At 32.5% G+C, this 27,593-nt stretch overlaps 2 protein-coding genes across 7 annotated transcripts in view; one reads left to right on the top strand and one right to left on the bottom strand.

The window, feature by feature from the left end:
- LOC149781850 (uncharacterized) overlaps positions 1 to 15,844 on the top strand; it is a 41,872-nt gene extending 26,028 nt beyond the window's left edge. For all 4 annotated transcript variants that reach the window (XM_089936044.1, XM_089936042.1, XM_089936045.1 and 1 more), the window contains exons 7-9: positions 4,773 to 4,820; positions 6,840 to 6,996; positions 7,580 to 15,844. In XM_089936044.1, coding sequence (XP_089792170.1) covers positions 4,773 to 4,820; positions 6,840 to 6,996; positions 7,580 to 7,905 — 531 coding nt within the window. In that variant the 3' untranslated portion in view covers positions 7,906 to 15,844. The remainder of the gene's footprint in view (positions 1 to 4,772; positions 4,821 to 6,839; positions 6,997 to 7,579) is intronic.
- Positions 15,845 to 19,585: 3,741 nt separating this feature from the next.
- The window catches only part of LOC149781851 (arf-GAP with coiled-coil, ANK repeat and PH domain-containing protein 2-like), a 211,292-nt gene continuing 203,284 nt past the window's right edge, over positions 19,586 to 27,593 (bottom strand). For all 3 annotated transcript variants that reach the window (XM_089936039.1, XM_089936038.1, XM_089936037.1), the window contains one exon: positions 19,586 to 27,251. In XM_089936039.1, coding sequence (XP_089792165.1) covers positions 27,154 to 27,251 — 98 coding nt within the window. In that variant the 3' untranslated portion in view covers positions 19,586 to 27,153. The remainder of the gene's footprint in view (positions 27,252 to 27,593) is intronic.

The raw sequence follows: 27,593 nt of genomic DNA on the forward strand, positions 1-27,593 counted from the left end.
GAATTTTAAAGTCAGCTTTTTGTATATTTCATTTCAAATGCTGGTAGTATCTTGATTTAAATCATAGTAATTACAAATAGGTAAAACTATTTAATTAACTGCCACTAGAACAAGCAATAACTTCAAGAACTGACCATATTCATTTTTTAATAAGCCAAGTTGCCATTTACCCCCTATCACTTGAACACACTGCCATGTTGTTTAGGATAAACAGAATAACATCACAAGGCAATAGTAGTGAAGCTTATACTGAGTTCTGTCTTGAATTCTTTGTATTTCCTAAATCGTTGGAAATGAAGCATTATGGGCAGTTGGCATGGGGATAACACAACTATTTCCTTTACATGTACATGTTGATACATATTGTCCAACAAAACAAATGGCTAGCCAAAGAGAGAACGAGATAATTTTACATAAATCTGTTTATCCATGTATTATTCTCTCTGTAATTAATTTTTTTATAACAATCAGACAGTATTGGATAATCTGCTTCTTAAATCAAAATGATATGTCAGACTTTGATAAACAAGAAGCTCATTTGAACAATCTGTTGGGAAACAATATGTAAAATATTTTTCAAATATGTAAAATTCCTTTGTTTTCAGTATGTTAAATAATTTTACTTTGTTTTACATATGAATATATATATATATATATATATATATAAACGAAAAGAAATTTTAATGTTGCACATGTAAAAATCTTTTTTGTATGTGTGAAATAATATTTCAGATAGGTGAAATACATTTTCAGTATATGCAATATTCCTTTCACATAATCTGAAATAATTATGACTTATTTCACATAATGAAAAATATGTCACATATATAAAATAGTTTTTCACATGTGTGAAATAAATAATTTAGGTTGTTTTGAACAGAATTTCGTATGCAAAGAATTTAAAATCTTTTGAACAGGTATGAAAATCCATTGCACATTTGTAAAAAAATATCATACATATGTGAAAAAGAACTTTGTATATGCAAAAATAGTTTTTGAGTATTATTAAAATTAGGTATTAGTGCTAAATTAGCTTACCATAGATACCCATAGTTCAGATGCTTTGTGGATTAATTGACACTTTGAAAACACCTACATGCTTATCAGTTTACTTCAGTTTCCATTTGTAGCATGATCATGACATTATAACTGCCTTTGTTTTTGTACAACAACATGACTTTCTTTCAGACTGTATAAAATCCCTGGAATAATCTCTAACAGTTTGTTATTAAGAATCAAGATGCTTCCACCTGTTTTATTTTTAGATATAAGATCACTTCACAATCTGTCGCATCCCCTTAATGTTTCTGACCTGTTGACTCTTTAAACATTAAGTTGTAAAGTTAAGGTTATGCACCAGGTAACACCAGTGATCACTATGGTTTTAATATACATGTATGACCACTATGGTGTAATGATATTTGCACATATGATTTCTCATACATTTATAGGGTTCTTTCAAAATAGGTTTGGAATGTTTTGGATGAGTCAGTTTTGCGTGAAGTTTTAGAAACAAACGCAAAATGACTATTTGTTTTAGATGCAGAATATTAAAATTATTTTGTGAAAACTTTTAACCTAGTGGAATTCAAAATATTTTTTTGATCAACTTAAAATTTATCACTATGGACAAAAACCATAAAGTGATTTTCATCCCATCATACCAAAACGTATTCATGAATTGAGTGCTTTCCAATGACTAAATCACAGGGTTGAATACTAGGCCCCCTTTAAGTTCCGAACTTTATCAATGATCCACCCTTTTAAATGTAAAATTGGGTTATGACCAGATCTCTGTGTTGATGACTTCACCCACCTTGATTCTTCCTGGCTCAGATACAAAACAGTTTACACTATGTTTTGATGTTTTGTAAAATTGGTGTAAATGGCAAGAAATTACTCTAAATATAAACTATGGAATTCCATACCACCTTATATAAAGACAGCTGGTTCATGTAAAGCTTTCAGAAAGTTTCTTAGTCAACATCTAAAGAAACAATCATTTGTATGATTTTGATTAATTCCCTACTACTACTACACTTTAAAACATTGCTATATCATGTACTCACCTACAATGTTTTGCACATGTTTGCTGCTACTCTTTGTGCGAATCCTGTACATAGAAATCCATAAAACTTTGTGCATATTTTATTGTAGCAGTAGACCAAATATATATATATATATATATATATATATATATATATATATATATATATATATATATATATATATATATACAAACACACAAATGTAATTGTAGAAGGCGTCAGGATAGATTGGTCAAATGAACTTCTTGTTTAACAAAGTCATTATTATTATTATTGTTATTAGAATAAAACAGAAACAATCCTGGTCATTACTGTCAACTAAAACCAATGTTGTTTGAAGCAAATCTCAATTTCTTATTATAAAAAAATATTTCATTGCAAGTTGATTTGCACATGACAAAGTCATAAGAATATATGTTGATAACAATCTAAAACAGAATGAAAATGGCAGACATGTTATAAAAAAAAAAACATCTCCACTTTTAGGCTGCTGTCAGAAATGCTTCCTCCCATTTCATGTAGAGTTAAATTCAGTTTCACAAAAGCAATGTTAAGCCTTAAATTGATTATTGCAATTTTATCTGGCAAAACTGCTGCTGATGTCTCATAATCAAGCTAGTCTAAATCCAGAAAGGGACATACAAGATTATATTGGGTGAGCATTATATAGACTCTAGTCAGACAGATGACCAGCAAGGACTACTATCAATTAACTCATTAACCCCTGGAGGTTTTTGTCGTTTATGCCTGAAATGCGAGTAGGAAATACATTTTGTGGGCTTTTTCTGAATACATCCTAATACATGTATGTTGACTTCTAAGTGATTTTCCATTAACCTAATTCCTAGTTGTGTTAGAAAGATTGTTTTTCATTGGCTCTTTTGCTTGTGCATGAACAGAAGGGTAAAAGTTGGAATTTTATTTTATTTTTTTTTGCTTAACGGACCCATCATTTTCGTATGGAGACCACTCTTTATTCCATTTGCCCATCTTATCCTACTTTTTGCAAAGGTTCATCTGTCTTTGTGCAGTTCAGACCAGTCTGCCTTAAATCTGAGACCAAAAAGTCTAAAATCTGGACATAAAATTTGCTTCTGACCATAGGCATATTTTGGGTGGAAAAAAATCGGGTCCAAAAAATGAGGTTTTTCCCTCTGTATTTTGTTGTGCAACTAGAACTTCTAGATTATTTGGTATAATTGTAGAGTTACATCTATCTACCCTTCTATATTACCACCCACTTTAGTATATCTTACATGACCTTGACGCTACAGAGTTTGGCAGTAGGCTACTATCTCCTGCCACGTAAACGCGACGCCAGGGGTTTACGAGTTAAAAAACCCATATTCTTAAGAAAGTCCAAATTTTCATTTGAGATTTATAATCATGAAGGTCCTCTATATGTCAATAAAAAAAATTTATTCGCAAGAAATAAATCCAAATTTAATTCTGCCATGCAATATTATTACAAAATATCATAAAAATTTATTTCAAAACCTGAAATAAAAAGCTTGCATATTTAGGCATGTTCATCTAGAATAGTTTTCCTAAATTTGTCAAAGAAGTCACTTCTGTAAACATTTCATAAAAGATTAGTAGAATGGTTACATGATAAAAACAGATGACTTGCATATCAACAAGATATTCCTCCACATCTTGTTTATTTTGTAATTAATTTTTTCATAGACTCGCATACCTTGTATACAATTTGCAGATAGTTTTACCCAACTTATGCATGTAAATATTTCAACATAGTCTAAGGGGGAGCCATGTTAGCTTAGTTGGTAGAGTATCTGACTTGTAATCCAAGCTTTGTGGTTTCCATACTTGTTGGGGCCCCAAGTAACCGAGTGGTCTAAAGCGCTCTCCATTACGGATCAGTGCCATCTCACCTCTCTCTGCGTGGGTTCAAGTCTCGGATTCAGCCAATGTGGGTATGTGAGAAAGCATGCCAGTAGCTTCTTGTGGGTCAGTGGTTCTTTCCGGGGGTTTTCCCGGGTTCTTCCTTCACTATTAATACTGGCCACCATGTATAGCCTATCGTGTGCTAAAAAATGGCATTAAACCCCACAACAACAACAACAACAACAACAACAAATCCATAATTGTCCATGCCAGCCAGGGTCATCAGCCTACCCTTGGTATTTACTTGCAAAAAGTACTTAGCTTCTATTTCTACAGCATGATATAGCCAGTTATGTGTTAAAAGTGCCATTAAACTAAAAAACAAAAACAAAACAAAACAGAGGGCACCAAGGAAGATTATTAGTTCATGTAAATTAAATGATTTATCCTCTTTAAAGGCCTTATTATTATTATTATTATTATTATTATTATTATTATTAAATAGTTACATACCAATAATTAACTATCTTGTAAGGTTAGGAACATTCCTCACTCAGTAGAATGATGCCTCATGGCTGCTTGAAAGTTGATTTTTAAAGAAAAGGTTTAATTTTTATCCTTGTTGGCACATCAATTGCTGATTTAATGGGGGAACTTTACATTGCCATATTTTGATGGGGGTGAGATCAATTAAGAGATCATGTTCAAAATCTTGTTCAATCAGCATTTTATATTCATTTGTTTAAAACAAGTACTCTGGAATTCATCATGCAGATGCAGTTGTCTTTTTCTATGCTGACTGGATTCATTGTTTTTTCTTTTTGAAAAAACTTAATTGTGTGTTAATAAACCTGTATCACTAGTATTTTCTAATTGTAGGATGAGAACACAGAGCAAGAATCTGGAGGCTTTGAAACCATGGAATCGGTATATAATACCTTATTTTAAAAGAGATTTCATTAGACACTGGGGGCAGAGGATTTTTTACTGCAAGTTTTTATCTAAATCCTGATCAGTGATTTTAATGGAAACTGTTGATTGATTTTTAATATGCTTTGACCCCAATCCATCTTCCATTGTCTTTGAATACCTGCAACTTAATGACACCACTGTATGTAGGGTGCATCAAGAGAGGTATAGAATTTTTGTTTTGCCTGATCCAGAGCTAACTTTTAGGTAGCACAGTATGGTGAATTGTGGTGGAATATGTATATTTCCAGTACAAATATAAGATTTGATTCACTTGTTGCTTGCATAATTTAACTTGTGACAAGAATTTGGTATTCTGTTATAGCAACCAGTCTTCAGATACAATATTAATAAAGATCTTGTGTCAAATATCATTAATTTAACTGTATTTATGTATATTTGACTGTTTCATATCATAGCAGCAACTTTGTGTTGTTGCACTTTTACCCAGTAAAAATGCATAATGTCATAAAGTTTGAATTCACTACAAAGTACAAAGTATCTTTGCATCATTTACTTTCAAATGTTGCCATGACATTAAAAACCTAACAAAAGCTCAGTTGCACACAAACAGCAACATAAAGCATCTGACATTCTGTCTATAAGATTCATGATTTTTGCTTTCTTGAGACATATGATAAGAATTGAACGTCATACTTTGCAGGATTCATGAAGTCACAAAGCTTGAAAATTGATTACATAATAAATAAATTATCATTCTGAAGGGGGCTGTTCATGTTTTGTGTGTAATCAATTCTGGAGCTTCATGACTTAATTAATCTTATGAAATGTGCAGTTCAGTTCATATAATAGGTTTTCATGTGGTCCTACTTTTTCTTACTTTTAGTAATTTGGCTCTTTGCTTTGCCTACTTTTCTTCAAACATGCCATACTTTCTGTTATTTTTAAAAATATGGATACATTTTTAAAATCTATTTTAATACATAATATGTGCTAACCATGATAGGGTGGTTCTTTGCCTTGCATGGAACATATGGTTCTCTTATGTTGGGAATTTACCATGGCAGCCTGGGGAAAAAATAGTTCTCTGGATTGGAAGAGCAGATATGTGAGTATGGATGTGAGTAAAGATATGGTTTGTTTCACCACAAAAAGTTAATCATGTGATTCTGCCATAATGTTCTGTCCGATATTGCCAATATTACCAAACTTTTAAAAATAAAGTAACCCTTCTTTGTTCCCACTTTTTCACAAAGGGGTGTTTGGAAGCCTGTTGTAATTACAAATAATAATGAAATTCACAGTGGTGAATGCAAGTCAATACATCATCATGGGAATCTAGAAACCGCTCAGGTTTACATGTATATATTATTACACCAGTTTGTAGGCCTTGCAACTTGAAATCAATGGTACGTGATGTTCGATGAATTCATTAACTGTTAATATTTATTTATTTTGCATATTCTTTTATAATAACTACCCTTTTAAATTTAATTTTGTGATCATGTTTCTTTGCTGTCTTGTTGACAACATATACATAGTCCATTATATAGCTATCTGGCCAAATATAGTGAAGGTAGTTTCTTTCTATCATTATTAACTAATGACATCTATTTTACAGTTTTACATGCTGCAGTTTAAACAATCCAAATGGTAGTTACAAAGACTTGGTAAAAAGTTGTAATTACCATAAAATATTAATTATTAGTTACTAGCAATTGTTTTTTTTTGTGTGTCTCCAACATGCTGCTTGGACTGTACTCACCATATTATGATTTACATTATTTCATCAGTGCAGTAAATTAAGCCATGTTAGATTACACAAATTAAAACAGAATGAGAGAAGATGGGCTTGAAGGCCTATATCATTTAACTGGTCAATTTAGGTGACAAATTGGGACATACTCACATTTTATTAAGAAATGAAACACTATCCCAATTTAATTGATGAATCTGATATTTTCATAAGCTGGGTCAAAGGTTTAGTAGTCACCGTATCTATTTTATGTATTTCAGTTGCTATCCACTGGTGTTCCATTTGATCTTCTGGGGAGCCCTGGTTCCTCAAAAGCCTCTAGTGATCTACCTAAGAATGTCTCACCAATTAAGAATACCTCTACCATGCCTATGAATGTTTTTAGTGGAGCTAGGGTATCTTCATCCACCAGTCCTGGTAAAACTTATATGATAGATTCAATTTATTCGGATTTTCTTTGTATGTCATACCATCAAAATATGATCTTTTGCTCCATCAGTACAGGAAAAACGTATTTGAAAATGTTTTCTCGTGGCATCAATAGTGTAATGTAAACAAAATACACGTGCATTTTATTGGAAACTTAAGCTACAAATGCAAATAAATTTTGGACAGACAAAAATTATTTATGACTTTCAGTGACATTTTACTTGGATCATGAGTTTTATTGTGTATACATTGTTAGATTTAGAGAGATGTAACTTTAGAAGCTAACAAAATTTTATTATTATTATTATTATTATTATTCAACAGTTGCATTGTTAGATTTAGAGAGATTTAACTTTAGAAACTTAACAACATTTTGTTATTATTATTATTATTATTATTATTATTATTATTATTATTAAATAGTCTTTTGATAACATTTGACCAGTAATTCTTTCATTTTGTTGAGATCAAAATGTCCATGGTCTAAGATTGCATTATCATTATTATTAATTATTATTATTATTATTATTATTATTATTATTATTATTATATTCCTTAATTGTTTTTACAGAGGCCAATCAGCACATAACCTTCAAGTTTGGAGGTGATGATAATAGAGATGGAAGTAATTCTAGAGGTAATAGTTCCCTTCAGTCACTCTTTGGTGGTGGAGGTGATGCAGACCCAGCTACTCATAATAAAAATGGTGGATTTTCTTTTACATTTGGATCCAGTGATCAAGATAATGATCTCCCTAGACAGGGAAGTTCCATTTTATCCCTTTTTGGGAGTGGAAGTAAAGCCCAAGATACCCCCAACTTATCAGGTTTCTCTTTTAATTTTGGGGACAGTAATGACAAAGATGAAGATTCATCTCCCACATTTAGGCTTTTCTAATATTTTCCACATATTCTTATTATATAACATTTTTGTCCACATGAAGCTTTTCCTGTACTGTGTCAAAACTTGCACATGATTAAGTATAATGTCATCTATTACCTGCTTGTAACTTGGGCATAAAAATTCATGTTGACATACTATTTATTGGCTGTACAGCCATGTTAGATACAAGCAAGATGACTATATAACAGGCAGCATATATTTAGCCATTACAGTTTGTTTATATTTCACTCTTCGGGTACTAAATACATTTTGTTTGCTAATAATTATTGTGGAACAAGTGAGCATAATTTTTAAAAAACTTACTGTTTGCTTTACAGTTGTTGTAATGAATTTTGCCTTGCTTGGGTTTTAATTTATAATATTACTGCAGTTCAGAATGGAGTTGTTTTATTCATTGCATATCTTTGTATATTCTTACCTGTTCTACTTGATGAATGATATTTAAAATGAACATATTCGATGTAATAAAGTAGAGATTTAAAGTATGAAAGTAGACTAGGCCACAGTAGTCTACTTTCTGTTGCAGAACTTAACAGTAACCCATAGCAGGTTTAAAACCTGGTCAGTAAAGGTGCCATATCATTAGTGAGCAGTGACAAGGAATTTAAATTTGATGGTCATCTTTTTGATGACAGTAATTGTCATAGAAAGGTTAATAATTGTGTGCTTTGTCCCTTCCATAACTTGACTTCCCCATGAAGCAATGTTTCTCACTCTGTCTGGTGTGCAAGGTCAACCACTTTTCATAGCAAGACACAACTGATGGTAAATGTCTCCCCAATGGATGGAAAACCAGTCTGTGACTTGTAACTACCGAGCTAAAGCTGGTTTTTATCTATAGTTGGGTCTGAAGAAGCAATAAAATTCATTATTTTCCATGTTTTATTTTTAATGTGATACCAGATTTTGTGGTTGCAACAAGGTACAGATTTAAAGACCCAATACACAGTTACCTTTCTTTGGAAACAATGAATCTATGTAATGATGAAAATGTAATTTTGTATAAAATGAAAAAACAAACCATGGAAAATGAACAGATTGATAGTAACTTGTTAAATGGCTTAACATGTACCACAGAAGGATATATAATGTAGCAATTCCTTCAGTAGTAATTAGGAATTAAGCAGTCTCTGAATTCCATTCAAGAGCTTTAGAACTGTATGAAGAAAAAGAAAAGATAATCTGCATAGAACCAGGTACATGTACTGTCAAACATAGGATCCCTTGGCCATAATTACTCACCTTTAATTTCTTAATTTGGCTATGCAGCATAAGCAATAACATCTATTTACATACAAAACTTTACAGAGTTCCTAGATCTTTATATTGAGCTGTTTGAAATTACCATCATGGCAGTAGTCAAGTAAAAACCAAGCCGTCACAGCAAATTTCATGTGCATCAACATTTATAGTATTCATCTCATGAATTCCAAGGTTAGATGCTCATGTATGTGATTTGAGTTTTTGTGTGATCTGAGTTGGAGATTGGGTTAGAATCTCATACTTTAAATGCTGGTTTGGACTTTTTCTGATGTATCTTTAGTGGGTGTACATGGCAAATAGTAAATGTGTACTCAGTGACAAGATGGTAGGTCACCTTAAAGTAGGCAGAAAAGGAATATATTCCTGTCAGCATCGATCTGAGTAGAGCCTATTTAGAAAATCAGTTGATTGATAAAGAAAAATCTATGGTAGAGTCATTGACCAATTTTGTGGACGGGGCTTAGAACAAGTATCACAGAATGTGATTCAGCAGCTTGCTCAGGGAAATAGATTCAGATCTATAGAAATATATGGACATGGAGTAGAAATGTGATGATTTGGAACTGTATTCTAGAAGGCACAACATCCATATTGAAGATGTTCCAGTGTAAATTGATTTTCTCCTTTAGAAATCAACGTCGTTGAGCTTATTTGTGACATTTTCCAGAAGAACTGTAAAGTTGACATTAGCTCAGGGGACATCAATAAGACACACCTATGTGGAAAAATCCTGGAGGAAAATCTCCGTTCATAATTAAATTTAAAACGTTTTCATTGCTGGATGGAAGGCACAGAAGGAAGCCTTAGCAAAGTTTTTGTCATGGAGGATTAGACCAAGCAGTGTCATGATCAAAACAAAACACTGATCCTTTTGAAAGCTAATAAAATTTACTCATTTTGGTCCTATGATGGAAACATCTGTTGCAAAGAGACTTCAGAACGGCAGAGGTACAAAGTGAATTTACTGACAAGACATACCAGTCCTAACTAGACCCACACCAAGTACCGGTAGCAACATAAATGGATCCTAGATATTTGTAGTAACATTTTCCAATTCATTTAAATTGAATCAGTTATTTTAAAGATATTATTTAATCTTAGTTTCTTCATTTTCTTGACACTTTTCATATATCTTTGAATTAAAGAAAATCTTCCTTTTTTGTCATAGTTATTTTTTTCCAGAAGTTTCTAATTAGCGATGAAATTGTAATATAAAACATTTAAAATTGTGATTTATTCTGTACTCCTTTTTTTCTCATGAGGCAAAATCCATTTCTCATTTAAATTGTCTTGTACATAATGGCTTACTCTTTTATTTAAAATAGGATAAGCAGCCGATTTTTCCTCATTAGAGCTTTAAGTTTACCCAATAAGAAAAGTTTGAACTGTAAGGATTCTCTATGTTTCACTTTCCTTATTACAGAGGTTACTTACACAATTACAATATTATTTATTATTTTCTCCTTGTACTGTTCATTTCTTGTAATTATTAAAAATTTTGCTACATGGCAGTATTAATAGATATGAAAAAAAATTCATTCAAGGTGTGTTGCTTTTGAAAATCTACTGTTCTCAGATGTTAATTTGTACAATATGGATGTTTTTGGCATTGAACTGAATCCAGGCCAAATACCTATATCAGATTCGTGTGATTATAACATTTGCAATACTTCACTTACATTATCAATAGATGGTATGTTATCTTTGTACATTTAAATTTTAGACCTGTTTGCCATAAATACGATTTCATTGCTACATGTTTTGATGATTTTCACATTATTGCATTTACAGAGACTCATCCACACAATATTACTGAAGATATTCTTAGGTTAGATCTTATCATAAACCTATTAGGCATGACCTTAGAAAATTCGATTTTCAAACTATGTAATGAGCTGTTGACATGTAACCTTCAAGGGATAGGGATAAAAATATGTGCAAAAGGTATGAAATATTTATTAGTTTTAATCTACCATCATCCCTCTGTATCATTACATTTCTGGTATTCATCACTGAACAGGTCTTTAATGTTTCTGATAATATTCTAATTAAAGGTGATTTAAATGAGGACTTAATCAGTGCTGAGAGGTGATGATGCTTAATGACATGCAAACTATAACAAATTAGCTGATTGGAGTAACAGATAGCTTAGCAACTGTTAGATCCCATTATTATATCTCCAGCCATAGATGTTCACCAGTCTGGAAATATTTCAGATGCAAAAGAAAGTGATTACAAGGCCTCCTATTTAATTATACAGTTGCATTATGAATCCATAGTCTAATGAGAGAAATATGGCATTATAATAAAGCAGGTTTTGAGAAATTTAATAATCTCATAGCATGCATAGGCAATTAAGTTAGGGATTTGTGGTGATGTTACCAAGTTTTTCTTTATTGTATGTTCAGTTTGCTGAAGATTTTATACCATTTCATACAGTTTAGTCGAGGTACAAATGTTAGCATGACAGCACAATACAAAGAACAAGCAGGAAGCAGAATTGCATGTAAAGTAAAATACTAATAGTAAAAATCTGACTTGTTGGGGGAAAAATACAGAAAATATCTAATAAAGTTAATAACCAGAAAAAAAAGGAAAGGAAACATGTATTCATTATTTGGAGAATATTGATTCTCTTGGTGTAAACTCAAAAGACTATTAGAACTTGCATCACTTGGTAAACGTTTTGACCTCAATACTGCCACTCTGGAACCTTAATATGAATGGTTTCATTATATGTAACATTTTCCAATGTTGGAAAAGCATTCATTTTTTGTTGCTTTAGCAAAGGTTGATGATACCTGTCTCAGTCAACTGGATATACACTTGAGAACCAATAACAAATTTGCTACTGATAATTAAACCAGACGTTTTTGGTGTAATCAACACCTTACCCACCCATGAAGCATGTGGTGTGGATAAATAAGTCATCATATGCTGAAAGGATGGGTCTCATCCATAGTTAAACTACTCTTCATTTTATTTAACATGCCTTTTACAAAAACGTGTTTCCAATTTAACTGAAAACTGTAAAAGTATTTCCAATATAGAAAAAGGGATGTGCTAGCGGTCCTTCAAATTACAGGCCTGTTTAATTTACATTGTAGTGGAAAAGTTTTTTAAAGGATTATTTTGAAACATCTCTTCAACCACCTTCCTTTAAATGATCTGTATTCAGATTTCAATCCAGTTTTCTTCCCAACAATCATTGTAGCTCATAGATATGTACCATATAATATGTGCTGCATTAATAAGGATGACACGTGGTCTTTTGTAATGCCTCAGATGTATTAGATTGCATTTGGAATATAGGACTAATACATAAATTAAAGTGCGGTGGCATTGATTTCTCTCTTATTGATTGGTTTTTCTCACTACCAATCTACCAGACTTGAAATAGTTTTGTAAATAGTACCAAATCAAGTAGCCAGTAAGTTGCAGTTTGTGTACCACTGGGCTCTGTTTTAGGTTCATTCTTATTGCGTATATAACCTTTTGAGAGCAATGAGACCCTTTTCTGACATTATCTCAGTGGTATATTTATTAAATGTTTCTTACAAAATTAATGTACTGAATACAGATTTACAAACAACCAGTGATTGGTCAACCCATTGGATGGTTGACTTGAATCCAATCAGATTGAGCTGATGTTATTCATGCATAAGCTAAAGTCCATTTATCCTGAACTCAAAAATAAAATTCTTTCTTTTGTTGACTACCATTAACAACTTTGCAAAACTTTTATAAGTCTAGGCAGGTAGGCAAAACATATTTCAGTCTACCTCAAAAATGATGACTGCTTTGAAAATACTGACATATAAATTTGGCAAAAGACTCTCTTAAAATAGAATTACAATTAAAAGCAGGAAGAATTGTGACTGGTCTTACTAGAAGTGTATAGTGTGAAAAGATTTATAAAGAAAATGGTTGGTCTACCTTGGGAGGTAAGATAAGAGTTTAATAAGTGGTTTTATTTTCATAAAATTGTATATGGTATCTCTTTTTATCATGCTGATTTTCTATTACAGTGACTACTGGTTTGTGAAACAGTAATACTCGTAGAAACAGAAACAATTTTATTCAAATTAATGCTCGACTCAAAAATGTAGAAATTCATTCTTACACTTTTCTATTCCTGTCTAGAATTCACTCCCCAATTCAGTAGGTGAAAGTAACCCTTTTATCTTCAGAAGTAAAATAGTCTAAAGCAAGACAAGTGTCCACCCATTTATAAATTAGTGACATGAAATTATCTATTCAGTATACAATAATTAGAAATAACTATGGTGTTTAATGTAATGATAAGTAATTATTTGAGACTGCTGTTTGTGGTGAGGATAAAGAAAATGCATATCATTAGATATTTATTTGCAAAATACTGAACAGTATGTGAAATTGGTTCAGTCTAAATTATCTCTGTACATCAGTGACTAGAAATATTGTTATATTTATCTGATTTTATTAAGATGTTAGCTGGACTTGTGCCAGACATTATTAAAAACATGAAATGCTCAATAAATTATTGCTGTATTTATAAAGACACCGTGTTCTTCAGTTTGAGCTTTTTATTGTCTTTTGTGTTCATTTTGGTGCATATATTCTCATCCAGTATCTGCCATAATCATTAATTTATTCCTTTATAATTTAAATTCTGTGATCAGTTTTGTCCATCCCTCTCTTTCTCATACATAATTTCCCTGAATCATGAATGCTTACATATAATTGTATAAAACCATATTTTGTTACTGCTGTTCAGTGCTTTTTTTTCTTCTTCTACTTGTGAGAACTTGTGGTCCAGCCCGATTTGTTATCATTTATGGCAGTAAAATATGTTCAAGAAGAGATTTCTAATGCAACAGAATCATTAAAATATCACATATCAGTAATAAACTTCACAGTTGTGTCATCCAGTCATAATGGACCTTGTTGTTAAAGGAGACGATTCAAATCAAAGTCCTGGTCAGTTCTGTGTGTTTTGTATGCTCAGATTAAAAAAATGTTAGTCCCTCAGGGTCCTTGTAGGACTCAAATATTTGGGTGAAACATCTCTTGCAAGCCAGAATAGGGCAAGGTTTGTGGAAATAGGGAGATTGAGTTTAGGAAGTTCACAAATTTAGTACCATTTTTAATGGTTTCATGACAGATGATTAAAATACTAATTAAATACTATTAAAACTTAAAAATAATACTAAACTTTTTATTTTGCTTCACTACCATCATACTGCACAGTTATTGTATAAAATCATTTTAAAATAGGTTACATTTGAAAATTGATGACTCTTCTCATAGTCCTTTATTCATATATTTATATACGAAACACTTGATAAAATTATTTACTTTATTACTCATGGACCAGGATACAAGTCATAATTTGCTTCTGATTGGGCTATAAAATTCAGTTTTTAACTGATTTTTTCCAGCAGATGTATCTTGTATGAATTTTTGACAAGAATTATATAGATCACTAGGTGAAAAATGGTTACAACAGACTTGGTTAGCATTGGAGGAGATAGGTTTTCTAGAATTAAATATGAAGCTTTGATGTTCTACTATAGATCATTGCACTACCTTTGGCATCATTTGTAAGTACTTTGTGGAAAACATTTACCTTATTTTGAGCAAAAGTAGTTTGTTTCAACAATCAAACTATACTACTGAGAAAATAATGCAGATGTTTAGAAAACTTTGAAGCAGGGATATGAAATTCAGTTGTAATAGCTTTGATGATATATTGAAAATATTTAAATCATCACCAATTCAGTTAAATTTTTAAAATTTTTACTTGATTACAGCTGTACATTTAGGGCTGTTTAATTTAAACATACATGGTACCCAGGGAAGGCACGTTTTATGGTAACAGTACTTTAATCACAAAAGTGGTTCAAACGAAAATGAAGCAACATTCTAAATTGCATGTGACTAATCCCTGGGTCACAAGTATGTTTTACTGGAACAGCCCTTAGTTTTGTAAGCATCAACAATGGAAACGGCCCTGTTTAAAGTTTCTGAGATTTAGCATGGGTGCAGTATGTTTTTGTTTAAACTCTTGTTTTTTATTCTTGAGGGCAGTTTTGCCATTTATTATCCCCTGGTGTGGAACCTAGTCTTGATGTTGACCATTAAGACTTTCCATTTACCAGGACATACTTAAGATTTCTTAGACACACTTTATTTATAATAGTATCAGTTATGAAGACCCTTGTGTAACAAAGAGAGTCTGTTACAAGTCTGGCAAAATTTTAGCCAAGAGTCCGCTAAAATTGTTGGTCATTGATATATGCTTACCCTTTGATGCCTATTTATGTTCAGCAATCTACATGACAAAGTTGTTTGCAACAAAAACACTGACCTGAATATTTTGAACACTTGAGTATGTGTGTTCTAGCTGCACAAACTTTTTTCACCCAGACTCTCACTTGGTGTAGACCTTACTACAACACTCGGTAACTTGGTTGAACAATAAAAATAATTTTCTGGACAATATTTGTAGTTTGTTATAATGTAAATAATCAAGACAAGAAACTACTGAGATTAATTGACATTCATGAATCTAAAGAGCTTGAAGTTATGGTAGTTTAGCTTTACTATAATGGTGTGAAACTCTTTCGCATGATTTGTTTTAAACAAATGGAACAAAGAAAAGTAATGGTTCAAAATAATTATTATACTACTTCAAATGGGGAAGCCACCCCCTTATCAAACTAGCATACAAAAGTGTCAAGAAGACCAATAATGACAAACTTTTATTTCTATAAAAAAAACTGACAAAAAAGCTTGGTGAACTCTACTATCAAGGAATGCTACCATCATAATGTGACATGTTAAATGCAGAAAATTAAATATACTGACTAGATGGCAAACATGTAATAATACTTTGAATGGACCACAAACAACTCAATATATGCAGCCTATGTTACCCCAATAAAATGTTGTCTTCGTGGGCATCACAAGCAAAGTGATTATGGCCACCCTTTATCTTTGCCACATAACAAAATTGTATTGTTAGTAAATTTATGTCTGCCCACTAACTACAAACCTAGATATCAGTCCAACGGATACAGATGCCCCCACCAGCGTGGTATCATTGGGGACATTTGGATTAAAGATGTACTGTCCAATTTCTACATGAAAGTGGACAAGAGATTCATACAACTAATAAATGACCAACAAAAGGTGATGTGTATACTGTTATGATGTACATTCTTTTTTTCCCATTTCCACACATTAATTTTAGTTCTATGAAAACAACTTTTACCAAATTTTGTTTTGTGAACAACTTGAACTTAAGGAAAAAAGGAAGAAATCTTTTGATTTTAGGGTCAAAGTTCAAAGTCACTGATGGAAAAAATTTTTACAAAAATTTTTCTGCACAAAAACTATGTTAACCATTTACCATCATCAAAATTTGTGGATGGCTAACCCTTTTTGTAAAAAAAAAAGCCAAATGACTGACCAAAAGGTCAAGTTCACTGTGGCTTAAAGGAAAATGGTTTTTGCATAATAACGTCAGATCTTGACTACATAATTTGACCAAAGTTTTGTGGAGCGATTGCACCTGAAGTGAGGAACAGACCTATTGATCTGGGATTGAATGTTACGGTCATTTTGAAACAAGTGAAAACTGAACCTGATCTTGGTCTTTTCACTGTAAAACCTCATGCCAAATTTGATTTCAGTTCATGAAGTTGCTCAAAAGTTACAGGAAAAAACAAATCAAATGCACAAACTTTAATCACAGGTTATAACTTGTCAAATGTTATAAAGCTTGACTTAGATCTTTATGTAAGCACCATACAAAACTTGGTTGATCTTTATCCATAAAGTCCTTCAAAAGTTTTGGAAACAAAGCCCGAGGACGTGTGATTTGAGGTGATGGATGGATGTGGCTGAGACTATATATCCCTAAATAAATATAAAGAGAGGTCAAATATAAAGAGAGCTGCCCCACTCAATATATGCTAATGTCCCTGATCTTTGTTTATTTTCTATCATTTAGGGCACTTAAACTGGTCAAGGATATCCAAAATTGGTTAAATTAGATAACTTACTTTTTATATCACTTTATTTAGGCTAACTTGTACTGCAGCATAATTTTCAGAATCACAAATTGTTGTTGTAGTTGTTGTAGGGTTTAACACCATTTTTCAGCACACGATAGGCTTATACATGGCAGCCAGTATTAATGGTGGAGGAAGAACCCGGTAAAACCCCAGGAAGAACCACTAACCCACGAGAAGCTACTGGCAAGCTTTCTCACATACCCACACTGGGCAAATCCTAGACTCGAACCCATGCAGATAGAGGTGAGATGGCAGTGATCCATAACAGAGAGTGCTTTAGACCACAGGGCCACTCGGGACCAAAATCACAATTTGAAATCAACCATTGACTCAGTTATCCAAATTTCTTATCCAGACCTGCCAGCCCTAACAAAATCGTCTCAGTAAGGCAGTTGATTAGTTTCTGTAAGTTTGACCAGTTTTCAGTAAGATGTCCAAAAAAAATCATGTACTGCTATTTTCAAGTTGGAAAATGCATATTTAAACAGTTTGGTATTCCAATGGTAAACATCATGTTAATCTTAAAAGTTTGTAAAGTGCACAAACACCTTATTTACTGCAAGTACAGCTGTATAAACTTCAGTTCCAAACCCTATGCAGCTCAATGACATTTTTCTATCTTTCAACTATCTAAATATTCCTTTTTATTCTTCTTATAGATCAAGCAGAGAAAGGCCCACAGATTATACACAAAATTCAATGCAGAATAAATGGCAACTCCTATAGAAAACAAAACAAATATCTTTTCTTCTAGCATATGGAAAAGGCTGAACAACTACATGAAACAATTTATAACAAATAGATTTACAGACATAAATTACAACATAAATATGTACACTATAATTAAAATCTAAAATGCCAACATTAATATCACACCTGCAAATTAAGGCATCAGTTTTAATTACATGCATGTACATTTTTACATATCGAGCTTGTAAGTCAGACCATAAGTACAATAAACAACAATGAAAAGACACATGAAAAAATCCATTGATATTATTCATGTATTTGGACTAAATATACATGTATATTTTATGAAAATACATCCATAATGTTCCTACATGTGGTGCATTGTCTTGTATAGAGATATACTTTTTCCCTCTGAAAACAAATGCAGTCCATACCTACATATCATGGTAATGAAATGCACACAAAATTGACATCTAAACATTAACAAAGAAACAACATTTACATATTGCAATATAGAAAATAACTGAATATCAATAAATCTGTATTGCTTTAGAGTCCAATTTGGCGAAATATGACAGTCCAACTCCAAGAAGTTGACAACTAAAGCAAGTTTTTACACAAATTTTGGAACAAAATTGATTTGAAAATTAAATGTTCTGTCATCTCTTACACAAAATGTGTTTGTGTTTAAATATATATTGGTGATGTGTTCCAAAGGTCAAATTACCAATCTGAAGCCAAGTTTTTTGGTGCATTATTCTGTATTTAACACATTAAATGATTGCTAGAATGCAGGGTTACTCCACAATTGAGAAACAGGAGAAAAATGTTGGGAAAAGTCTGGAATTTTTATGAGTAGTTTTGGAAGGATCATTTGCAGAAAACAAAATTAATTTAACTGATTGCAAATTTAGTATGCTGACTTGTTTCCAACACTTGGTCGGCTTCATGACCAGTCAACTAAATCACATGATTTGGAAACTGCACAAATGACACTCCTAGTGTGAACAAACAACCAAAACAACTGTAATGTCAGTCATATCAAAATAAAGTGGCAAATGTTTACTGCATAAACATGAAATTTCTGTCAAGGGTACTAAGAACAGTACGATGGGACAACTTGAAACCATTTTATTAAGTAGTCAACTTCTCATGTAAGGTTCTGTGGAAAGGGACCATTTCCATTTGTGTGAAATCATGTTTTCCAATCATGTTTCTCTTAATGAAAGTCAAGTAATAAATGAAACTTCACTTAAAAGTTTTACAACATTTGCCTTTCCTGATCATCTGTGGATCACTTGTCGTAACACCCTGAGATGTCTCCTAGCTTGAAGCACTGTTCTGATGGGTAGATTTGCTATTATTTTTGGAATAGGCTGCATACATATTTCATGCATATACATCACAAGAGACATTTGGGATTGGATGTAGTTGGAAAAGCACTGAAATGAATGTAGAAAGGCATGTTTCTGGTGTGACTACCATACCCCAAGGCATATTGGTTTCAGCAGCTACAGGCTAAATGTTAGGCAAAATTATTAACTTGGCTATAATACATTCTGTAATACTGCCTGCAACATGAATTCAGCTATAATGTGTCTCCTAAAGTTTTACAATTTCACCAGCTTTTTACTGTTGAATTACTACGATGTTTTACTAACACTGTAAATAATATTTTTTTAATCTGCTGAGGCATATGTATTCTTTAAGAAATAAGATTCTCTTTCTTAAAAGGAACACAGATATTAACAAATTTATATTTGTATACTACTGTCTTGATTTGGACTGATCATTTTCAATTAAGAAAGGGGACAAGAAACAAAACTCCTTCAGTCAATTCTTATTTTTTCATCCCAGAGAGTATGCAGTTACAGAATGTGTTAAAAAGGTAACATATCTACTCTGTAAAATTAAAACATGATGTATATGCAGTTATCTTCGTTTCGTTACACCTATACTTATTTCTATTGATGTTGTTTTGTTGTTGTTGTGGGGTTTAACGCCATTTTTCAGCACACGATAGGCTATACATGGCGGCCAGTATTAATGGTGGAGGAAGAACCCAGGAAGACCCAGAAAGAACCACCCACCCAAGAGAAGCTACTGGCAAGCTTTCTCACATACCCACATTGGCTGAATCTGAGACTCGAACCGGCGCAGACAGAGGTGAGATGGCAGTGATCCATAACGGAGAGCGCTTTAGACCACTCGGCCACTCCGGGCCCCTGTTTCTATTGATACATTCCAAGTCTTAGCACATAATCATATGCATTTGTCTAGAAGAAATTCTTGACCTCCGTCCTTCTTCAAGCAAGACTTAATTCTGAGGCCCCATAAAAAAATGTTTAACGGGATTTTTGGGCCCCTACTAGCTTCAAGGGCTGCTTGGGTGTTTGCTATGCACTGATCAGGTGACTAATTTAAACTGTAATTTGGATGTTATGAAAGTCTCAAAACTTAAGCCAGAAAATGTGCTTTTTATGCCAAGATATGTTGATTCTATTCAGCACAGGCCACAAGCAACCTTTAAAACATCAATTTCATTCTGGAAAAGACTTGGGATTTTATTGTTTCAGCGACTCACTAAGAGACTTGGGTTTGGTTTGGTGTTTTACAGCACAATAAGTTACTTGACAACAGTATACCATGGTAACCAACCTGGGCTTACAAGATGGTATGATCTGAACCCTTACACTTATAGTTGTGAGATTGATGGTTTGGATAGACCCACACAGTTTTACTTCCAAGGGCTAATAACAGTTTTCAATGAGTACTTTATAATAAATGAAATTTCTCCATCTCTTACTTTCCTTATGACTGCATAAATGGCACAGAAGTGGAAGCAAATCACGTAACTGTGCCACTTTAGCAAAGGGATGTTACACCATGTGAAAGTTATGAATGTTAAATAATTGTCAGTGTCATGTGTCTCTTGTACTTCAAAGTTTATCCCACTTTTGTTTTCAAGTTAACTCCTCAAATTAAAGGATTTTTCAATACAAATCAGATGACTATCACTGCATCCCCTCTAACATGGTTCATCACAGACATGACATAAAACTTAATTTTTACCATTTAACCTGTATAAATTCAAATTGTTATACTGTAACTTCATTTTAAGATCTCTGATTCAGCCAAACTCCTTAATAAAGTGGTGAAATTTTCAAAAGAAAATCATTAAAGAACACGATATGACAATTACCTTAATATTCTTTCATATAAAATTGATCCAACTGTAAACTGCATGTGCCGATATCTGTTGTCGCATAATACACTGGCAAATCTGGCTTTATACAGTATGTTAGTAGTAATCTGAAGAACCCTGTTCATTATGCAGCAGCAGATTAGGGTCTATGTTGTTTTCAAATGGACCCAAAATATGTGAGTATATACAGTAATGCATTGGTTTTGTCTTGACTAACATTTTTTCATTCAGCATGTCCTTAAGAAAAACTAACAATACAATGAAATGTATATGGTAAAAGAAGTAGAGCAGTAATGTATGCAGGCCATGTATAAATATTAATATTACGCATAGAGAAAAACAGATATTAAAAATATAATTATGAACATTCATGTACACATGTATACATATTTAAAGCAAAGAAAAATCAAATGAGTATTAGATAAATCCTTGATATATATTTGTTATATATATGTTGAATAAAGTCTATCAGGTGTCTTTCTGAGTTTTTTCTCACTAAATATATATATTGAAAATTTGAAAGACACAGCATATTTTCTCTCAGAAATGATTGAAATGATCTCAACACTACACCCTCAAATATAGAAAAAATCCCACCAAATATGCAAATAAGCAATATCACTTCATCTGGTTGTTTTTTTTTATATAGGTTTAATGCCATTTTTCAGCACATGATATGCTATGAATGACATCCAGTATAAATGGTAGAGGAAGAATCTGGGAAAACTAGGGTAAGAAAGACCAATCTATGGGAAGCTACTGGCAAGCTTTCATACTTACCCAAATGGTCTGAGCCCAAGATTTGAACCCACAAAGATAGAGGAGAAATGGCTGATTGGTAAAGAAGAATGCTTTAAAAAACTTGGCCACATTGGGCCCGCTTTAACTGGTTATGGAATTTAATAATGAAATTCAATCATTTTGGTTCTACCAGGTAATACAGGTTTGAAAAACCATATTAGGTTATCAAGAGGAAATCTGTCACCGACTAAAACTTTGAAACTGTTGTGCCCTGAAGTTTACATTAATGAAGGCTTGTCCAGCCCTTTCTTTCAACTATGTTCCATCCTTTTTTGCCATGCATGCAGGGCTGAATGAATTTGAGCACAGGTACACGAGAGCTAGGTCATGCCATTACTCATGAACATGCTTGATTCCTGCTTGCAGTTTATTATCACTGTTGTTTAATTATATTTGAGTCATTATTTACTCAAACATATTTGGTATTATTTGAAAGCAAAAGAAAAATAAGATTGCCTTGAAGGGACTGATACTCTACTGCGTGAAAAGAATTTTCAGAAATGCAAAATAAGACCATTTCTTCCTTTAAGTGCTGAGTGCTGAAACTATCTCTAATATACTTCAGCAACAACAAGGTTTTCAAATTAGCTGCTGTGGTGTACATACTGGTTGTCAGCTTGGCACCATTTTAATTCTGGTCAAAGTAGACATCCTTAGAATTCTTTTGTGAAAACTCCATGTCACAATGGTCATTCATTTAGGGCGAGTAGTGACAAGATTTTTAAGAGAGTCATCGTGGCAGCCATATTGTACGTACAACTGGCACCAATTTCGGATCAACTAGGTATCACACTAAGATTACTGGAGAAAACCACATGTTGACATAGCCTATCACTTTCAAGGAATAGAGATAACAACAATTTTAAGATAGTCACTGTGGTAGCCATATTGAAGGCAAGTAATTTTCACTGAGGACCAACCAGACACTATAAGAACTCTTCTGATGAAAACGTCATGTCAAAATGACTGTCCATTGAAAAGGAGTAGCAAAACAAGATTTTTAAGATGTCCACATACTGGATGTTAGATTGGCACCATTTTCTTTAGGACCAACTAGACAATGTAAGAAGTTTATTTTAGTGAAAACTCGTGTTGATACAGCCATCCATTCAGGAGAGGTAACAAAGAGACTTTCAAGATGTCTGCTGTGGTGGCCATTTTGGATGTCAGATTGGCATCATTTTCACCATTGATACAACCATCCATTCAGGTGGAGGAGCAATAACGAAATTTTAAAATGGCCACTGTGTAGATGCCATATTAAATGTCAGATCGGCACAATTTTTATTGTGAAAATCCCACATTAATGTGACTTTCTGTTCAGGTAACAATGGTTTCAAGATGGTGGCCATATTGGATGTCAGAATGGCATGACTTTCATGCAGGACCATCCAGACAACATAAGAAGTCTTGTAGTGAAAACCACAGGTTGATACCACCATCCAATTCAGGAGGAGTAGCAATAACAAGATTTTCAAGATGGATGTCATGATGGACATATTAGATGTCAAATTGGCACCATTCTGAATTAGGACCAATAATATTAAATAGTCTTTTAATATAACCCCATGTAGATATAACTATCCACTGAGGATTAGTCAAAATGTCCAGTGATGGCCATATTGGATGTCTGTGTAGAACCATTTTCATTAGTGTGAAATATAGCTTAATTATTATGCCAGACTGATATATGACTGTGTACAGGTGTTGAATTTGCGCATGAGTTGTCAAACAGTTTTTTTTTATAATGGATTTTTGTAATCAAAAGTGAAGGAAGATGTAGGGTATAGAAAAAGAGAAAACCGAAAAATAAAAGATAATAATAATATAAATTATAAATTATAAAAATGAACAAAAACAGAGACTACAACTGAGGCAAAGGTAGAAAATACAAGTGCCTTGATTTCAGTGAGGATTACTGACTGTTCTGTTGCAACAAATTACTGTTATGTTTATGGTTGTATGCTAAAATAAACTGTTATTAATTAAGCATGAGTATGTGACTGTTATTAATTAAGCATGAGTATGTGACTATTATTAATTAAGCACGAGTATTTGACTTATTAATTAAGCATGATTATGAGACTGTTATTAATTAAGCATGATTATGAGACTGTTATTAATTAAGCATGATTATGTGACTGTTACTAATTAAGCACGAGTATGTTTTGCTATAGAACCTTAAAGGAGTAACTTTATCAAATCTTAATTTTGTTTCTGTTCAAGTTTTTGATTCATTCATCATCTCATTTTTTTATGGTCACAGAAATACATTCTTTTAGTATTCACTGATTTGGAATGAAACAGAAATACATTTACTTAGTTGGGTTTTTTGTTTTTCAAGAGTGTTAAAGGGAGCAAAATATAGCTTTCATATCTTGTCATATTAAAAGTGCTCTAATTAAATAGCAAATGCATTAATGCATTAAATGCAGATGACATCCAAGGAATTTAAAATTAATTCAGATATAATGGCAATTTCAATAAGTGTTAAAATATAGTTGGAGAAATTCTCATTTCTTTTGTCATTTTATGTAAGTAACATTTATATATATATATATATATATATATATATATATATATATATATATATACACACACACACACATGCATACATACATATATATACAACCACTAATGAGTATGTCAATACATCAACTGTGGGCTTTTTAAAGTTTTTTTGTGTATGCCTCAGCAAGAATTATGTTATGTGTTGTAAGGGTTTAAAATTGGTTTTCAGTGTCCAATTCTAGATAGCCATGCTGTTGACTGGAAATTTAGCAGGAGCTGAGAAAAACACGATTTTCTAATTTATATATGAAATGTATTCATGTTTCATTGTGCACTTCTTTTGTGTTTAATTATTCTGTATTCTGTTTGCATTTAATATATGCTCTGTTTTTGTTTCATTTGTGAAATAACATATTTCATGGTCTGTATGTTTTCTTTCCTTTCATTCTGACACAAAACAGATTTGTAAAGAATTGGTCATGACAAGTTACCTAAAATAAAACCTTAGTGGGTTGCTGCATTTCATCTGCACTGTGTGGCACAATCCTAAATCTTTGCACATAGTCAATAGAGCAATAAAAGTAGGTCACTGTGACCATAACAGTGGATACCGATTCATATTCCTAATACAATAATGCCCATCAAATTTTAATGCCATTCACACAAGAGCGTATAAGGAAACAAGTTCAATGCAAAAATGGAACATAGTCACTACAACATAAAAAGTAGGTCACCCTATAAAGTGAATATATCATAATTTTATGACTATAATTACATAAATCTCAAAGACATTGAGTTCAGTGCAAAATTTAATGTATTCAACAACAATGTTGAAAAAGTGATCCAAAAAGAATGTTGAGCCCTGTACACTAAATAAGTGAGAGTGATGAAATTTGGTTTGTTTTATGATGACGAATAGAAGACAACAAAGGTTTCTAATCCTAAATGTAGCCCCTGTGTGATGTTGGAATCGAGATAGGGGGAGTAAAATAATAAACAAAATGCAGATATACAATGGCTTCCATATCTAGCCTGGATTTCAAATGATGTTACTTCAAGAATGATAATTAACTCTCCAGGTTAATGTTATGGGAAGTGGGACTATTAAAACAGACGAATCTCTTCAGACATAAAATGACATTAAATCTTCAAAACGTTTTGCAAAAGAAATCTAAACCTTACAGACCAGTACATATAGTCAAATCCAAGTTCAAACTGCATAGATCCAGATCTGCTATCACATAATGCGCTGGCTTATTTGGGTCAATGCAGTTTGTTAGAAGTAACCAGTACAACAAAAAAACAAAGTAGACAAAGATCTGCCCTCACATTAAATGATGGCAGATCAGGGTTTATGTTTTCAACAGTAGTACTCAATGTATATGAAATGCACAGTAACAAAGTCTTAAATGATTTTTTTTTACACTGGTTAAAACTACACAGATCAAAAGAAATAAATTAATAGGAGACACAAAACAGAGGCAATGCAGGTAAAATTGTCCTTAGTTAATAAAAATGTGTACCTTCATCTTGAATTTCCATTCTTAAAATTGTTGATTTTATAGCATTATAACCTGTTCTGGAAAACCACTTGAGACCATTATTTTTTGTTAGGAGGGGTGGTCTTTCAATACAGATTCTACTGTAAAAAGTTTTTTATAAAAAAATAACATTTCATCAATAAGTTGTGGATCTGGAAAAGGGTCATAATGTTTCCACAGAAGGATAATTGTTTTTGGGGTCTTTATATCCATGGTTTGTAACCAAATACAAAATCATGAATAATTAAAAAAAATTGTGAACACACAGCAACTCCTTAAAAGCTAGAAGGGCAGCACAGTATTATTGGTCTCAACATTTTTACATGACAGAAACAAAAAGATTCCAGATTTTGAGAGAGTGGTAATCTTTTTGGGGCTCCTTTGAAATAGTTTCAAGATCCATTCCCTCTTAACAACCTGTATTTTACAAATCTGTCAGTGCATAAAGATTTTACTCTGACTATAACAACAACAAAAATAAATCTATATATGCTGAGGGTCTCCTACTATCATTACACTTTAGTATACTATGTATACATACTCAATTATAAGTCAAAACTTTTGTCAGGTGCCCCTATTTTAACTTCTTGTTTTTTTAAATCTAGAAGTGGGGTATAGCATCAATGTAATGTTATGAAAATTCAATCAACATTCTAAAAACTGAGACAAAAATGAAAATCGTTCTTTTGATTTTCTTGCTAGAGAGAATGTTGATAAATCAGAATTTAAAGTGATTAAAATGATCCCAAAATAGTATTGATGTTTCAATGAGACAAGTATTGTTCTTCCACATAGCTGAGATCAAATAAGTAGAAAGTTTACAAAATCAGTTAGGAATAGTTGCAGAAGTTCCCCGATTCTAAAGCAATATCTACAACTCATCTTGCAAGCAATGAATATCAAGTTTGTAATTTACACTACTGAGGGCACATAGCTATTCGATTAAATATTGCACAAAAGCTTTATTTCACTGGTTTCACTGGTTCCTAATATGTAGAATGGATCCAGAATTTCTTCCTTCTGCAACTGATTCTTACTACTTTCAGAAAAATGACGACTAGTTCATAACTTGTCTAATTTGTGCAACTGTGTCCACCTAAACTCCTCCATCAGAATGGTTCTGTTTGTATCAAGGCTGCACTACTTTCTGTTTGAATTTTAATCCAGTCCATTACACCGTGCTCTGAGATTGATTTCGCTTCAATTTTTCTGGATTATTTGAGGCCATATTTGAGAAGTCTCGGAAAACATCGTTAAATGTCTCATCACCTGAAAGAAAATTACAAGATTTCTAAATAAATGATAGTGTATTTACATGTGATAACAAGATAATTAAATTTATGTCCATCTATTATGTTCAGGCAACACCACAGTATCGGTACTCTTATCAGTGCTGTTGATCCCAAACTGTGACATCTGACTTATCTTCTAGTATAAATACATAAATATTCAAAATATCATCTTAATCACCAAAAATACCCAAGAGGTCCAAGTGGGGCCAAGACAGGACATCTAAGAGCCCAATGCAAGCAGTCGTCCATGATATTTGAGTCAGTAGAATGTGTTCTGTAAAAACTTGGCCTTACTTAAAATGTGCATCTCTCAACAAAA

The sequence above is a fragment of the Sinohyriopsis cumingii genome, chromosome 15 (assembly GCF_028554795.1).
Source record: "Sinohyriopsis cumingii isolate HCF-2022 chromosome 15, ASM2855479v2, whole genome shotgun sequence".
In the NCBI taxonomy this organism is placed as follows: Eukaryota; Metazoa; Mollusca; class Bivalvia; order Unionida; family Unionidae; genus Sinohyriopsis; species Sinohyriopsis cumingii.